General features: G+C 56.4%; 1 protein-coding gene across 7 annotated transcripts; it reads left to right on the plus strand.

Moving 5' to 3' along the window:
• RIPOR1 (RHO family interacting cell polarization regulator 1) lies at positions 1-16,706 on the plus strand. Of its 7 annotated transcripts, none has more exons than XM_060650469.2 (22): positions 2-147; positions 8,549-8,675; positions 8,792-8,944; positions 9,117-9,195; positions 9,820-9,843; positions 9,939-9,992; positions 10,126-10,278; positions 10,380-10,443; positions 10,535-10,578; positions 10,656-10,781; positions 11,218-11,366; positions 11,442-11,571; positions 11,655-13,175; positions 13,258-13,376; positions 14,246-14,378; positions 14,638-14,773; positions 14,882-15,043; positions 15,311-15,469; positions 15,600-15,796; positions 15,887-15,970; positions 16,084-16,174; positions 16,316-16,522. In XM_060650469.2, the coding sequence occupies exons 2-22, from the start codon at positions 8,572-8,574 to the stop codon at positions 16,411-16,413; spliced, it is 3,780 nt and encodes a 1,259-aa protein (XP_060506452.1). In that variant the 5' UTR covers positions 2-147; positions 8,549-8,571; the 3' UTR covers positions 16,414-16,522. The 7 variants fall into 7 exon arrangements, with proteins under 7 accessions (XP_060506450.1, XP_078295002.1, XP_060506452.1 ...); XM_060650468.2 differs by having other exon boundaries at positions 3-147; positions 13,255-13,376; XM_060650472.2 differs by lacking the exon at positions 2-147 and adding an exon at positions 7,548-7,730 and having other exon boundaries at positions 13,255-13,376.

Genomic DNA, 16,706 nt, shown 5'->3' on the forward strand with positions numbered 1-16,706 from the left:
GGGAGGAGCGGGGTGACTGGGCGGCGGGCGACTGGCGGAGGGAGGGGCGGACGCCGGCGGCGGGGACAGCGGCAGCTGCGGCGCGACCAGGCCGGGAAGGGACGAGCGCACGGAGAGCTCGAGGTCCGCGCAGCCCAGCGCAGCCATGTGAGTGTCACCGCCGTTTCGGGGGGCCACGGGCCAGGCGGGGGTCGGATGCGGCGGTTCGGGTGCCTCCGCATCGGTCCCGGATCTGCTGCCCCGGCTGCGGCCCGGTCCCACGTCGCCCCATCCCCCGGACCCGGGCCGCGTTCCTCCCCTCCCCCCGGGCGCGGAGGACGCCCACAAAAGCCGCCGCCTTTGGGCCTGACGCGCGCCGCGCTGCCTTCTTCCCTCCCAAGGCAAGGCCCAGGCGGCCCTTGCCCCGGGGCTCTAGGGTGGGCCGGGCCTGAGGGCGGGCCCAAGACGCCTGTCTGGGCGCTGGCAAGGGCGCTCTCCGGGAGCCCCCGCTGTCCTCGCTGGGTGCGGGGAGGGGAAAGGATGAGCTGGGAATGGAGAGGGGGCGACGAGGGTTGCAGGCTAGCCTCGGAGATGAGCTAATCTTCCTGGACACACCGGCCGGCCTAAGCGGATTTGGGGCTCGGCCCGAGGTGGCCGATCCTGGCCTGTGGCCCGGCTCTTTGCCCAAGCGGCTGAAGCTGATCGCCTTGGCCGGGTGGGGGAACAGACCCTGTCCCTGGGAATGGGAGGCTGATGCATGGTCTCTGCAAGCAGCCAGGCTTGGGCACCCTGAAGAACTGTTTGGGGGAAGGAGCTGCCTACCAAGGCTAGGGATCTGGCTGTCTGCCCTCAGCACCCCCTGTCCTCCTCTCCCTGTTGAGGCCTCAGTCCAGCCAGTTCTACTGGATTAATCCTAATTCAGGTCCAGACTGGCTGGCAGAGCACCTACTGTGTGCAGTCTAAATATAACAAACATAACAATAAAGTTTCTCCTGTCACCATCTGTGGGACCTCACCCCGGGCCTGCAGCATTCAGCACCAGCACAGCTTTCTGAGGAGGGTTATGACAATCTGGCAGAGGCTGAAAAAGAGGCCCAGAGAGGTTAAGTAGTATTCTCAAGGTCACACAGCTGATTTAGGGAGAAATGGGAACTAGACCAAGACCTCAAACCTTGCCATTGCACTACCACCTTTGTGGCACAGAAGGGGTGTGGAAAAGGAGAATTAGAGAGTGAAGTACAAAATACTCCAGTGGGACAAGGAGGCTTGGCTTAGCTTCCACTTCCACCCACCCGTTCTGGGTCCTGTGAGGCAACAGCCAGAGATAGAGGCCTGGATTTGAGTGGGGGTGAGGAGAGCACGCAGGGGGCCAGGCTGGGTCCACCCTGGGTGGAAAGGCAGGTGAAGAGGGCGCGGCTCAGTCAACCCCTGCCTCTCACTGCAGCTAGGCTCGAGACTCCCGACCCTTCCAGGCCTGGCCCAGGGGAAGCCACTCGGCTTCCAGCGCGCCGCCAGCCACCAGCCTCCAGCCAGGGAATGTGACCAGCTGACCAGGGAAGGGGCCGGCAGGAAGTGAAGCCACCGGGAGTCTCTGCTTGGTTCCGGGGTGGGGGGTCCCAGGCCGCGCGCACACCCCTCCCTCCGGCTCCGGCAGCTGCGGCATGACGTCAGCAGCCGGGTTTGGTGGCAGTCGCTATGGAGACAGGGACAGGTTCAGTAGGGACCCCATTCTCCTTGCAGCCTCCCCTTGCCCAGGCTATTTTTAGTGTCTGTTTACCTCTGTCTGGGGCAGCCCTGCTCCTGGGCGGGGCTAGATCGGGGACTCCTGGCTAGGCTGCTGGACCCTCCTGGCCTACCACTGAGCTGGGCAGTGCAGGTGGTGGGACCTCCTGTCCCACACAAGTGCACCACTTTTGGCATGTAGAGGGTTTTGGGGGCGGAGGAATCTGGGGCCATGCAGGCAGTCAGGGTTCCATTCCTTGCTGCCTGACGCTGGCTGTGCTGCTGGCCCCATAATCTTTGGGACCTGAGATCTGTCCCACGTCCAGAACAGACTTCAGGGCTGGTATGAGGCCAGCTTCCCCCCACCAGTTAAGGTGGGCCCTCTACTTAGCTCAGAGGAGCTCAGCAATTTTTCTTTTCTCCCCTGCAGCAGGGAAGACCCTGCCTCCACCCCCCTGAAATGGTCACTTAGACGGATATTCTGATGGTCATTTTGGCAAGAGTGTGGACCAACAATTACACATTGGTGGGACTAGGGAATTGGTAGCAGCAGAGCCCTAGTTAGAGAGAGAAAGAAAACTGTTGGGACAGTTAGCCTACTCCGAGTCTAGTCTACCCACTCAGTCCCAGAAGCCCAGGGGTCCTCACCCTACCCTATGCTCAGGGAGCAGAACTCTACTTGATGATATAATCATAAAGTGGGGGAAGGACAAAGAAAATTGTAAATGGAGTAGGGGAGTTAGGGTAGGCACAGACTTGAAATCTATCCCTCCAACAGCCCAGGATCTGCTCTTCCTGTGTCCCGGCAGCCCAGTTCACTCAGCTCCGAACTCATACTCAGCCCCCTCCCTCATCTCTCTGGTGCGGGGCCCAGAGGGCAAAGCAGTGAACCCAGCAAACAGGCCCCTGCTCCCAGAGTTCACAGTCTGGTTGGGAGACAGATGCTAAAGGAGAACTGACAACTGAACTATGTGGCTTCCAGGATCAGAGGAAGGAAGCTATGAGGCGCCTAAAAAGGAGGAACCAACCCAGGGCAGGAGGAGGAAGAACCCGTAGGGTAAAACTTGAAAAAGGAGAGGGAATTGGTAAGGCTGACAGTATGGGAAGAGGGTATAGGAGCAATGGAGGCTGCTGCTGAAAGGCTGAAGAGCCTTGTAGGTATCGAGAGAGGATCAGGGGCACCTGGGTGGCTCAGTTTGTTGAGCGTCTGAGCTCAGATCATGATCTCATGGTTCGTGGGTTCGAGCTCCTTGTCAAGCTGCCTGCTGACAGTGTGGAGTCTGCTTGGGATTCTCTCTCTCCCTCTCTCTCTGTCCCTCCCCTGCTCATGTGTTCTCTCTCTCTCTCTCTCTCTCTCTCTCTCTCTCTCTCTCAAAAATAAGTAAACATTAAAAAAAATTAACTATAGTAATAAAAAGAAAATTTTAGAAAAAAGAGAAAGGGTCACAGTAGCTGGAACAGAAAGACCATGAGAGAAGAAGGGGACTGAGTAGATCAGTGGTAGAAGGTATATGAGGGAAGGGACAGAGCCTGAAGGTTATTTGGGGTCATGTCAGAGAGCCTAGACTTTATCCCTGGAATAGGGGGTCACCCATGGATGTTTTGCAAGAGGCAAAAGAGAGGGATGTTAGCACTTAAGAGTCCTGTGGTTGGACTGCCTAGATTTGAATCCTGACTCTACCACTTACCAGCTGTGTAATCTTGGGCACATTAATAACTGTTAACAACAGGGGCGCCTGGGTGGCGCAGCCGGTTAAGTGTCCGACTTCAGCCAGGTCACGATCTCGCGGTCCGTGAGTTCGAGCCCCGCGTCAGGCTCTGGGCTGATGGCTCGGAGCCTGGAGCCTGTTTCCGATTCTGTGTCTCCCTCTCTCTCTGCCCCTCCCCCGTTCATGCTCTGTCTCTCTCTGTCCCAAAAATAAATAAAAAACGTTGAAAAAAAATTAAAAAAAAAAAATAACTGTTAACAACAACAGTTAATATTTGTTTTGTGTTTACAATGTGGCAGTGTGTCCACCCGAACTTCCCTACCCCACATACAATTTTCACTTGCCCAGATGCTCCCTACAAGTGCCTAGAAAGAGAACTATCTCATTTCATCTTCCCAGCAGCCCTGTGAGGCAGTTGCTGTTGTTGCTGTTGTTACGCTTATTTAACAGAGGGGTATCTGAAGCCCAAAAAGGTTAAGAAATGCCTTGCCCAAGGTCACAGAGCTAGTTAGCCTCACGTTTCTCATCTGTGAGATGGGGCTAATAGGATTGACCCCATAAGGTTGTTACCAGAATTAAATGAGACGCTGTTTGTTAATTAAGCACAGTGCTTGGCCTATAGAAAGCACTTGACAAATCACAGTTTTTGGCACTGTCAGATGACTGGAATTTTAAGAAGAGCACTGTTGTTATTGAATAAAGAATGGGAGGGGGGTGTGCACCAGACTGGCTCAGTCGGTAGAGCATGAGACTCTTGCTTACTTACAAAAAAAAAAAAAAAAAAAAAAGTAGGCAATCATGTAAAATAATGCTGGATACCCATAAACAAACAAACAAACAAACAAACCAAAAATAATAGATCATTGTGGATTACAGTGGAGACAGAGAGCTGATTGGGAAGCTCCACTAGGGTTCTAGCTGAGAGTTGGTGACTGTTTGGACCCAATTTCTAGCTATGGGGATGGAGGTGAGGGGACAGATTCCAGAGCGTGTGGCTGAGTGGAGAGAGGTTGACTGGGAAGAGTCAAGTTTGAGAAGGAAATTGGTGAATCCAGCTTGAGGACTTCAAATTCAACACACCCCTAATAGCCCACTCTGCATTGTTGCTTAGCTTCTGGGGAGGCAACAAGCAGGCAGTTGGATATATAGGCCTGGTGCTCAGAAGAGCTGTTTGGGTGAGGAAGAGATAAGGAAGCTGGCGACATTTCGAGGGCATTGAGGTGTGGGAGATGTACCCAGCCTAAGAGTGAGGAGGATGAGGCCAATTCCGGGATGATGAGAAAGATGAGATCTTCTGTGGGAAAGTAAGATGTACAGCCAGAGAGATAGGTGGAAAACCGGGAGCATGTTGTTGCCTCTTGAAATTCAAGGAAAGAAAAGGCTCAAAGAAGAGAAAGAGAGCCACAAAGTGAAAAGCTTTACTGAGATCAAGCACGAGAAGGACTAAACCTTGGACACTGGATTCAGCAACAGGGAGGTCACTGGTGACCTTGTCCAGACCAGTCAGGGGAGTGGTGGGTGTGGAAGGTAGCCCAGGGTGGTAGAGGACTGCGTAGTTGTGGAGAGGAAATCAAGGTAGACATCTGTCTCTTCGAGAAATTTGATTATGAAAGGGCCAAATGGAGCGATGGATGGGGTCACTGGGAAGAGAAATGGGGTCCACAGAGGAATAATTTCTTGTTGGAGTTTTTTTTTTAATTTTTTTTTTAAATGTGTATTTATGTTTGAGAGAGACAGAGACAGAGTGTGAGCGGGGGAGGGGCAGAGAGAAAGGGAGACAGAATCTGAAGCAGGCTCCAGGCTCTGAGCAAGCTGTCAGCACAGAGCCTGACGCAGCGCTCCAACTCACAAACTGCGAGATCATGACCTGAGCCGAAGTCGGACGCTTAACCGACTGAGCCACCCAGGCGCCCCTCTTGTTGGAGTTATTAAAGCCAACTTTATATTAAAAATATCTACAGAGAGGGTGAGCGTCCAAAGTGTACAGCTCAATCCATTTTCACAAGGGAACATACACCCATCTAGGACCAGGAAATAGAACCCAGATGAGGAAATATGGAACATTACCAGCCCCCTGGAAACCCTCTTGTGTCCCCTTCCAGTAACTACTCCCAAAGGGTAACTAGTATTCTGACTTCTATCACCATAGATGAGTTTTGCCTGTTTTTGAACTTCATATCAAGGGAACCATACATAGGTCCTCTCTTGTGGTATTGCTTCTTCTTTATGTCTGTAGGATTCATCCATATTTTTGTGTGCAGATGTATACTGTTCGTTCTTTTTGTTGTATAGCATTCCATTATCTACTGATGGGCATTTGGGTAGTTTCCAGGATTGTTTTAGTTTTTTATGGGCAAGTGACTTGAACTTGTTTAAGGCTTGCGGAGGAAGTCTGAAACACTCATTGTCTATGAGAAGGAAGAAAGATGAGTAGGGCCACACGTGAGGATTTCCTGGGTGGGAAATGAGAACCTGGCTGAGGTTGAGAGAATTGCTCTGTGGTTCCAGCTCAGCTGCTGTGCAAAGACCTCTGGCGGCTCCTGCCATTGTGTGCAGGTGTAGAGAAGGCAGGACATTGGGTCGCCCAGGGTTGTTTTCTGCCAGGTAGGAGAGAAGCACAGAGTGCTAGGCATATTAGCAGCAGGTGAGCTATGGAGTGTGGTGCCTGTGGATCTAGGCTGGGGAGAAGGATGTGCAGGGGAGAGAAGGATGTGCAGGGGAGAGAAGGATGTGCAGGGAAGAGAAGGTGGGAGGGAGCTGGCAGAGAGAAAGGAAGCAGAGGCCAATTGTGAGCTCTGTGCAGGATGGTGTCTGTGAAATTCCGGGCTGTATCTCTAGTGACTGGCACATGTTTGGCACAGAGTTGCCACTCAGTGAATAGTTGAATAAATGAGCTGAGGTTTCAAGAGGTCTCAGGTAGAAGACAGTGTAGGTGGGGGTGATGCAGAGAGTCTTAAGGTTGGCATCATTGTGGTTGCAATTTAGGAAAGGGGCACTCCAGAGCCGGTGGGGGGGGGGGAGGTCAGTGTGGGGCGTGCAGACTGGGATGGGAGCAGAAAGGTCAGTGTGGGGCGTGCAATCCACAGGAATACATAGTTGCTAGTGTAGGGTGCAGAGCACCTGGTCTTCAAGGAGAGAGAGGAGGATAGCACATTTCAAACTGGGGTCCTTGGGTATCTTGCATCTGATTCTATAGGGGGGTGGTGGGCTTGTTGGAAATGCTGACCCCTGGGCCCACTCCAGCCTCTTGGGGAGAAAATAAGCAGAACTGAGCAACAAGGAGCAGGAGTATTTATGGGTTGAGGGAGCACCCAGCCCTTCCAATGCCCACTGGAGTTTGGGCATGATAGCCTCTATTCAGGCTGGAGGTGGATGAGGGAAACTCAAGGAAAAAATACTCAGGGTGGGAAAGGGCCAACACCAAGGGGATTCAGCCATGTGAGCCGGTGGCCAGAAGGATGGGGGCCTCGCCGTAGGATGCAGCTTCTACCAGAGAGGTAGCCCTGGCTGGGCACTGGGACCTGATCCTCTTCCCTAGGGCCTGAGGGTGGGGAGGATGTGCCTAGAATGATCACCTCCTCTGTGGAAGGGGTAGTGCATGGGCTATGGGACTCTGAACCCAGTTCCTTCTCTGCTTCCTTCTTGGGGCAGCAACACATAATATGAGCTTGGTCCAGTCCCACACTTTTAGCCTCTTTCTCTTCCCAGCTTCCCAGACCCCTCATGCTCAGTGCCTGACTCTGCCCTCTATTGGCACAGGCCATCCACTCGGCACCCACAGTCCTTCCTTCTACTCCCTCAGCCCCACTTTCCAGTCTGCATACTCAGAACCCCAACTCCCAGCCTTGTGTGTGCTCAGCCCTCTAATACCCCTCAACAGCCACTCTACGAGCCCCTTATTCTAACTGCATCCAATCCAGCCTCCGCTCAGGGTCTTCATTCTGTTTATCCTTCCTTATTCACCGCCGGGCTCAATTCCCTTTACCCAAACTCCGAACCCCACCTGAGAAGACCCACTTCAGTATCCTCCCCGAAGGGAGCCCCCAGTACCCCTCCCAGAGGCCGCTCAGTCTGAGCGGTGCCCCCGCCCAGTGGTCCAGCCGGTCCCGCCCATCCCGGCGGGCTGAGTCAGGCGGCAGGAACTGGGCGGGGGGCGGCGCCGGGAGGAGCTGAAGCCCGAGCCAGAGTCGCTGGGAGCAAGCGCGGAGCCCAGCTCGACCAGCACCTAGTGGCCCTGGGCCTGTGGGGACGTAGGGGTGGGAGGGCAAACGCAGGGGGTGGGGAGCTGTCCTGGATCTACCATGAGTGCCAAGAAGAGAGGTAGGACCCGGCCTGAGGCTGCGATGGCTGCGAGGCTGGCCCCAGGGGGTGCGGGCTGGACTCTGGGGGACAGGGGCACGTGTTTCGCCGGATCTGGGTGGGGGTTCTGCGGAGGATCCCTTCCCGCTAAGGGCGCGGGCGAAGGAGTCCATCTATGACTAAGTTTCCAGGCCTGAGCCGCAGGAAAGTGGAGGAGGCAGGGCACTTCTTGTCGCTGCCCCCGACTCTGGGAATCCCCAGGCTGCTGGGCTCTGGCATCCCCGGTGGGGGCTGGAGGGGAGCAGTTTACACGGGGCGGGAGGGTCGCGGGAGCCAACCTCGGGCCTGCCGGGCCTGTTGGGCAGCTCCGCTAGGCTCAGAGCGTTCACCTCGCCAGGTGACCTCCCGCAGCCTCGCGGGGTTGGAGCGCGGGAGCTCCTGGTCACTGTTGCGGAGATAGGGGGTGAGGTCAGGGGCAGGGCTGGGGAGCCCGCCCCGCCCCCGGGTAAACAAGCGCTTCCGCACATTCTTCATGCGCCCCGCCCCTTTCCTGCCCCTTCCCAGCCAGGGGCGGGGGAGGGGGGTCCCCGCGCGACCCCCCTTCCTGCCCCGGGACAGGCGGAGCCTGCACCTCTGCAGGAAGTGGGGGCCGAGCCCAGGCCACGCTGAGTCCGAGGCCGAGTCGCCCGGCCGCCCTGTCATTAGTGCTGGGGCCGGCAGGGTTGTCGGACTCCCGGCGTCAGGCGGTATCCGGCTGGACTAAGATACAGAGGCTGGGCCTCCGGAGGGGGCTTCAAAAGCCTGACTGGCGCTGGACACCCGCCCTCGCCACCCCCCAGGGAGCCCCGCGCGGACTCATTCCATGATGTCCCTGTCGGTGCGGCCGCAGCGCCGCCTGCTCAGCGCCCGGGTCAATAGGAGCCAGTCCTTCGCAGGCGTCCTCGGCAGCCAGGAGCGGGGCCCCAGGTACGCAGCAGAGCGGGGCTAATGGGGTCAAGCGAGTGTGACGGGGCTGGAGCTGGGTGTGCAGTGAGGGATTGGGGATCCTTCTCGTACCTTTCTGAGTGTGGCCTCTTCTCCAGGAGCTTCCCGGCCTTCAGTCCCCCGGGGCCCCCACGGAAGCCCCCAGCGCTCTCCCGAGTGTCCAGGATGTTTTCCGTGGCGCACCCAGCCCCTAAGGTCCCACAGCCTGAGCGGCTGGACCTGGTGTACACTGCGCTCAAGCAGGGCCTGACGTAAGGAACGCCTCCCAATGCCTTATCCCAGGAGTCCTCCCTAAGCCCTCATCCCCTTCCTGCTAGTAGGAGCCTTCCCCAGTCTCCTATCTTCTTTCCACTGCTTGCTTGTACCCTGGGCAGCTGGAGGCTGGAAAGGTAAGCTAATTCTTGCAGTCACTCCTTTCCCCAGGGCCTATTTGGAAGTGCACCAGCAGGAACAGGAGAAACTCCAGGGACAGATTAGGGAGTCCAAGAGGAATTCCCGGCTGGTAAGTAAAGGGTTGACAAGGATGCCCTGGATTTAGCCCAGTTGTGACTAGAATACGGGATATCAGGAAAGGCTGGACAGGTTTCCAGCCCCACCTTCCCCAGGTTTTGTACGCTTTCTGTCTGGGACTCAGTATCTGCCCATTGGAGCTTTCAGTGGGGTGGGTCAGACCCCCCCCCCCCCCCCCCCCCGACGTGATGACAGGAAACTATATTGTAGTAATTCTGATAGAGAGTCATGGTTCTTCTCTGGAAACAGGTCAGGGCTTCCCAGAGCAGGAAACGCTTCTGCTGGGTCTTGAAGAATAGGAGTTCCCTGGTAGAGGGAACCTCTTCCTAGGGGTTGCAGGAAAGGGAGTGGGCCCGGGGAAGGGATCCCAGGGGAAGAGATGGGGGGATGGGTATGGGAGGGGTCTTGAGGACCAGACCCTATGTCACTAACATGCACCTAAGGCCAGGCATGAGGGAAGATGGGTCAGTCCATACTTTGACTGGAGTGGCTGTGGCCTGCGGTATGAGGGGGAGGAAGGCTGTGAAAGAGGAGTTAGATGGGCCTGGGTAGACATGTGCCCCTGCTGGAATACTTCCCATGCCTCCTAAGTGTCCCCTCTCATCTTCCCCCGCAGGGCTTCCTGTATGACTTGGATAAGGTAAGTGTGTAGGGAATGGTGACAGAAGAGTTTGGCTCATTGGGGAGGGTAAGGGCTTGGGGCCTCCGGCCCCTCCTGACATACCTCTCCCTCAGCAAGTCAAGTCCATTGAACGCTTCCTGCGACGGTTGGAGTTCCATGCCAGCAAGGTATATGTGCAGCATGCACATGTGTGCAGTGTGCACACAAGGCGGGTGGGAGATAGGGGGATGCTAGGTCCTGGGTGAGCAACCCCAGCAGTGAGTTTCAATTCCCCCAATAACACCCCACTCACCTGCCCAGATTGATGAGCTGTATGAAGCATACTGTGTTCAGCGGCGTCTCCGGGATGGTGCCTACAACATGATCCGTGCCTACAGCACTGGGTCTCCAGGGAGCCGAGAGGCCCGGGACAGCCTGGCCGAAGCCACTCGAGGGCATCGCGAGTACACAGAGGTGAGGGATGGGTGTCCAGAAGGCAGAGGCACAGGGTATAGCAGAGCTGGTGAGAGAGGACTGGTTCTTGATCCGCTCTTGTCCCTGCCCACCCCTCCCAGAGCATGTGTCTGCTGGAGAGTGAGCTGGAAGCACAGCTGGGCGAGTTCCATCTCCGGATGAAAGGTACTAAGTGATGGGGACAGACTGGTGCTAGGGAGAGGGGATTGTGTGCCTGAGACCCCTCACCATGGCTCATCTCCTCCTCTACTCCTAGGGCTGGCTGGCTTCGCCAGGCTGTGTGTGGGGGATCAGTATGAGGTATGAGAATGGCAAGGAAGGGCTGGAATGAGAGGGTCACAACACCAGGGGCTGCCTCATCTTGCCTGTTCACCTAGATCTGCATGAAATATGGGCGTCAACGCTGGAAACTACGGGGCCGAATTGAGGGTAGCGGAAAGCAGGTGTGGGACAGCGAGGAAACCGTCTTTCTTCCTCTGCTCACGGAATTCCTGTCTATCAAGGTGATGCGTCTGCCCAGGACCACAGGTCAAATGATCCTGTGACTCCTTGACCCGTGAACCCCTCATGACCCTAAGACCCTTACCCTGTAACTCCCAGCTGGCTTCATGGCTCTGTGAATATGTAATCCCCATGTCCTTCATAACTCTGTGATTTTCTTATGATCTTTTAATCTTGTAAATATTTGACTCCCTAAACCCTCATGAGACTGTGACCCCCATGGCCACAATGACCTTAGACCTCTGCAATCCACATGCTCCCAGGATGCTTCAATCCTCCATGGCCTCATCACTCAGAGAATTCCAATCCCTGCAACCTTGTCATAGCCCTATGACCCTGTGACTATCACATAACGTCTATGCATATTCAGACCTCTGATCTCCCACAACCTCATGATCCCTATACCCTTGTGACCTTATGATGCATTCTTGGCTACAGGTGACAGAACTGAAGGGTCTGGCCAACCATGTGGTTGTAGGCAGTGTCTCCTGCGAGACCAAGGACCTGTTTGCTGCCCTGCCCCAAGTTGTGGCTGTGGACATCAATGACCTCGGCACCATCAAGCTCAGCCTGGAAGTCACATGGAGGTTGGTGTTGTTGAGTGGCTTGGGGACAGGACCAAGGGGCCTGTGGCACCTGCTAAAAGCCTCTTACCTCCCCAGCCCTTTCGACAAGGATGACCAGCCCTCAACTGCTTCCACTGTCAACAAGGCCTCCACAGTCACCAAACGCTTCTCCACCTATAGCCAGAGCCCACCAGACACGCCCTCACTTCGGGAACAGGCCTTTTATGTGAGTCACAGGCCAGGCTTAGGCCCCACCATCCTCCAGGGGCTCCCTGGGGTGGTCCTGAAGCACCCTTTCCTCTCTCCCAGAATATGCTGAGGCGGCAGGAGGAGCTGGAGAATGGGACGGCATGGTCCTTGTCATCCGAATCTTCAGACGACTCATCCAGCCCCCAGCTTTCAGGCATTGCCCGCCACTCTTCAGCTCCCAGGCCTCTGGTGCAGCAACCTGAACCTCTGCCCATTCAAGTCACCTTCCGTAGGCCTGAGACCCCCACCTCTGCACCTGTGGATGAAGAGCGGATCATGGCCCCTGCCCTGGCCAATGGCCATGCCCCCTATAGCCGGACTCTGAGCCACATCAGTGAGGCCAGTGTGGATGCTGCCTTGGCTGAGGCTTCTGTGGAGGCTCTGGGCCTAGAATGCTTAGCTCAGGGACCTAGCCTGCCTGCACACCTAGATCCCACCCATGGGGAGCAACCTGGTCCTGTCCCTCCTGCTGTGGACCCTTGCCATTCTGCCACAAGCCTTACCCTCAGTACAACAGGCCCCACCCACATATCTACAGACCCTGCTTTGTCTGCACACCTAGATTTGGTTCACAAGATCACAGACTCTAGCCCTTTTGAACTGCCAGGCCCTACCCACACCATCAGAGGATCTACCTATAATGACATCAGCCTTACCCAAAGTGCTCCAAGCCTCACTCATATTACCACAGCTTCTACCCACAAGCCCATGGTCTCTACCCTCACCACTACAAGCCCTACTCCCAGTGCCACAGCCCCAGTCCAGACCACCACAAGTCCCACCCACAAGCCAATGCTTTGCACCCTCACTACTGAAGGTCCTACCACCAATACTACAGGCCCAGTCCAGACCACCACAAGCCCCATCCACACTACAACAAGCCCTACCCATACCACTGCAAGCCTCACCCAAACCACTATAAGCCCTGCCCACACTACTGCAAGCCCCACCCATGCCACTATAAGCCCCACCCATGCCACTACAAGCCCCACCCATGCAAGTACAAGCCCTGCTCACAAAGCCAGGATGTCAACTCACACCACTACGAGTCCTACCCCCAAGGCTAAGGACCCAGTCCAGACCACTAGGAGCCCCACCCATCCTGTCACAAGCCCCACCCTTATAACTGTAAGCTCTTCCACTTTTCTAGACCATGCCATGCTTCCCAGCTCCTCTGCAAAGGCAGACCCTACCCTCCCAGGCACCAACACCCAGTCCTGTAGCTACCCATTTTCCACTCCTTGCACTCAGGCAGACCCCGTAGCCCCCAGCCCCTCCTACCCAAGTCCTGCCTGTTCCAGTTGCGAACCCCTCACAAGTCCATCCCCAGATTCCCCAGAACCGGACCTTCAGAGTCCAAGTCCCCCTCTCTCACCCGTAGCCCCTGTGGCCCAGCATTTAGACCTTAGCCTGGCTGTGGCCACTCAGGCCCCAGTTCCAGGAGCAGCTGGAGGGGCTGGGGATAGGAGGCTGGAAGAGGCACTAGGGGCCCTAATGGCTGCCCTGGATGACTATCGTGGCCAGTTCCCTGAGCTGCAGGGCCTAGAGCAGGAGGTGACCCGGCTGGAGAGTCTGCTCATGGTAAGGAGGGCCAGGTGGGCTGCAGCAGGGAGGGCAGCAAGGCAGTGGGCGGTAGCACTGACTCCCTTCCCAACCCCAGCAGAAACAAGGCCTCACTCGCAGCCGGGCCTCCAGCCTTAGTATCACTGTGGAGCATGCCCTGGAGAGCTTCAGCTTCCTCAATGAGGATGAAGATGAAGACATCGATAGTCCTGGAGACAGGTGAGGGGGAAGAGGTGAGGGGAGTGCCAAGTGAAGGGGAAAGGCCAGAAAGGGGAACAGGTGAGGTGGAGCCAGGTAGAGCACACAAGGAGAGTGGCAAGACTGGAGGTGGCAGGAGGGGATACACTTGCCAGCAGGTGCATCTGTGTTTGACACCCCCACCCCTCACCCCATGTAGTCCTCATGTGTCCCTGATGCCTGTTTCCAACCCCATCTGTATCCCCAGTGCTTCTGACCTCCCTCCTTCTGGTCCAGGCAATGCCTGCCTCTCCTGCTGGTCCCCATCAGCTTGTGATCCTCCAGCTCCTCCTCTTTCCCTTGGACTCACCTTGGACCTACCCTATGAACAAGCCCTTTTGGTGCCTCTCCATGCACCCTGGGTCCCTCAGCACCAACCCCCTCTGTCTCAACCCAGGTTTTCCCCGAGAACCCAGCCCCTTGGCTCTCTGTCCCAGAGTGGCCTTTGCCAATTCCTGGTTAAGAGTCCTGCCTGGCCTGTCCTCTCTCTGCTGCTGCCCAGGTTAGGGCCCTGTGCCCTGAACCCTTTGGGCCACAATCCCTTGGAGTCCACATTATATAGACCATCCCGCCTGCAACCCTACTCCCAGCCATCCCAACCCCGGCGGCCCTGGTGGTCCCAGAAGTTGTAGCTGGAGGTGGGAAAAGACAGACGAACCCTGGAGACCCCCACTAACACCTGTTGGTCGTAGTCTCTTCCTCCTTCTAGAAGTCCTCCGTGAACTTACCCATTGTCTGTTGTCTGTGTATCGTCTGCTCTTCCATTCTGGGGGGGGGACCTTAATAAAAATAAACTGTTGACCACATGATGATGTGTGCTCCTGGGGTGGTTGACCCCCTTTTTCTCTCAGGCCCCCAAACAGCCTGGAGCCTGGGGCTGAGGACAGCCTCGACTTACCCAGTGCCCGCCCCCTCAGCACGGAGTGTCCAGCTCTGGACGCTGCCTTGGTCCAGCACCTGTACCACTGCAGCCGCCTCCTGCTGGTGAGGCTAGTGGTATTCTCCACACCCTCCTTTTGTAATCCCCTACCCCAGGGAGCCCTGCACTTCAATACTGACCCTCCATGCCTCCTCTGACTTCCACTCCCCACTGCCCCAGGGCTCTAGCATTTGGCTCTTGCTGAGTGGAACACCTCCCATACTCTGGCTTCCCCCATCCTCTCCATGCATGCTGGGACTTGTAGTCCCTGGGCTCCACCCTCCCCAAGCTTCATCCTGAGATAAGGCCATCCCTATTCTCCAGAAACTGGGCACATTTGGGCCCCTGCGCTGCCAGGAGGCATGGGCCCTGGAGCGGCTGCTGAGGGAAGCCAGAGTGCTAGAGGCCGTATGTGAGCTTAGCAGACGATGGGAAGTCCCTGCCACCTCTGCCCAGGAAGGTAAGGGCTCTGTCTGCCCTGAAGCTCCTCCCTTACCTAGCCCCATCTTCAAGCCTGTCTGCCCACCTGCCTGCTCTGTTGCTGATGGTTGTCTGCACCTCCTCGTAGTGGTGCAGTTCTCAGCCTCTCGGCCCAGCTTCCTCACCTTCTGGGACCAGTGCACAGAGGGACTCAGCCCCTTCATCTGCCCCGTAGAGAGAGTGCTCCTCACCTTCTGCAATCAATACAGTGCCCGTCTCTCCCTGCGCCAGCCAGGCCTAGCTGAGGCTGGTGAGTGGGCTGCCTACCTGCCCCCTCTTACCTCCTTTGTTGGATCCCTAATGACGGGATCTCAGGAAAAGCCAGGTCAGCCTACACAGACCTGCTGAGCTGAGCAGTGGGAGGAAATAATGAAGGCTTGTTTCTTTGCATGGAAGGACCCAGAAGGGTAGGGTTTGGATGGGGGGGCCCCTGGACCTGAACCTGGGATGGGAGCACTCTTCCCTCTAAGGGTCTGGCTCCACCAGACCCTGAGGCTTGCAGCACTGCCTCCCACAGTGTGTGTCAAGTTCCTGGAGGATGCCCTGGGGCAGAAGCTGCCCAGGAGGCCCCAGACAGGCCCTGGAGAGCAGTTCACCATCTTCCAGTTCTGGAGTTATGTCGAAGCCTTGGACAGCCCCTCTATGGAGGCCTATGTGACTGAGACCGCTGAGGAGGGTGAGCCAGAGGCCCTGATCACAAAGTGGCCTGACTCTGTGGGTGTGGATGAGAACATGAGTATACAAGACCCTACCCCACAACGTTCCTTGCCCTGCTACCTTGTCCCAACTCTCCTTTCTTCTTTCAGTGTTACTGGTGCGGAATTTGAATTCAGATGACCAAGCTGTTGTGCTGAAGGCCCTGAGGTTGGCTCCTGAGGGGAGACTGCAAAGGGATGGGCTTCGGGCCCTCAGCTCCCTGCTTGTCCATGGCAACAACAAGGTCATGGCTGCTGTCAGCACCCAGCTCCGGAGCCTGTCACTGGGCCCCGTCTTTAGGGAAAGGGTGAGAGTCAGGCAGGCCCTTCTTGAGGAAAAGGCTTGGGGTCCCAGGCTCCCAGTGTCTGGCTAAGTCTGCCCTCCCACCCTTACCCAGGCCCTACTGTGCTTCCTGGACCAACTCGAGGATGAGGATGTACAGACAAGAGTGGCTGGTTGCCTGGCCCTGGGCTGCATCAAGGTAATGCCTGCCAACCCCTGCACTTCATGCCCCTTCCAGTTCCCCCAGCCCTGGGCTGTGGGCCTTTCCCACCTGCTCCACTGGGCCCACCTCAATGTTCCCTCCCCCGGTAGGCTCCTGAGGGCATTGAGCCCCTGGTGTACCTGTGCCAAACAGACACAGAAGCTGTGAGGGAAGCCGCTCGACAGAGCCTGCAACAGTGTGGTGAGGCTGGGGGATGGGAGATACAGGTCAAGTAGAGTTCCATAACAGTTTGACTGATGGGAGTAGGAGTGAGTGGAGTCACGGATGGGAGGGCCAAGATGGGGCTAGGATCGCTCCTAACCCCATCCTTACCCATTACAGGGGAAGAGGGACAGTCTGCCCATCGACGGCTGGAGGAATCACTGGACGCCCTGCCCCGCATCTTTGGGCCTGGCAGCATGGCCAGCACAGCATTCTAAATTTCCTACCCACTGGCTTCCAGTGCCCCTTCCTCTCACTTTCAGGGCTCACCAGGCACTGGCAGGGAGGGTGAGGGCTGGCTCCAGACACCTCTCCCCCACAGATTCCTATCAATGAAAATCTAATATATTCTTCTGTTGCCCTTGGGTTGGTAGAGTCAGTGCCTGCAGTCAAGTGCCTCCCAGCCTCGGCTCAGCACACTTGCCACAAATCAGTGTCCTGCCACATCCCTTGGTTTTATATTTTATTTACAGAGTTTTACAGAAAATAAAAAAGCAAAATGCCTTTCCTA

The sequence above is a fragment of the Panthera onca genome, chromosome E2 (genome assembly GCF_046562875.1).
Source record: "Panthera onca isolate mPanOnc1 chromosome E2, mPanOnc1 haplotype 2, whole genome shotgun sequence".
Taxonomy (NCBI): domain Eukaryota; kingdom Metazoa; phylum Chordata; class Mammalia; order Carnivora; family Felidae; genus Panthera; species Panthera onca.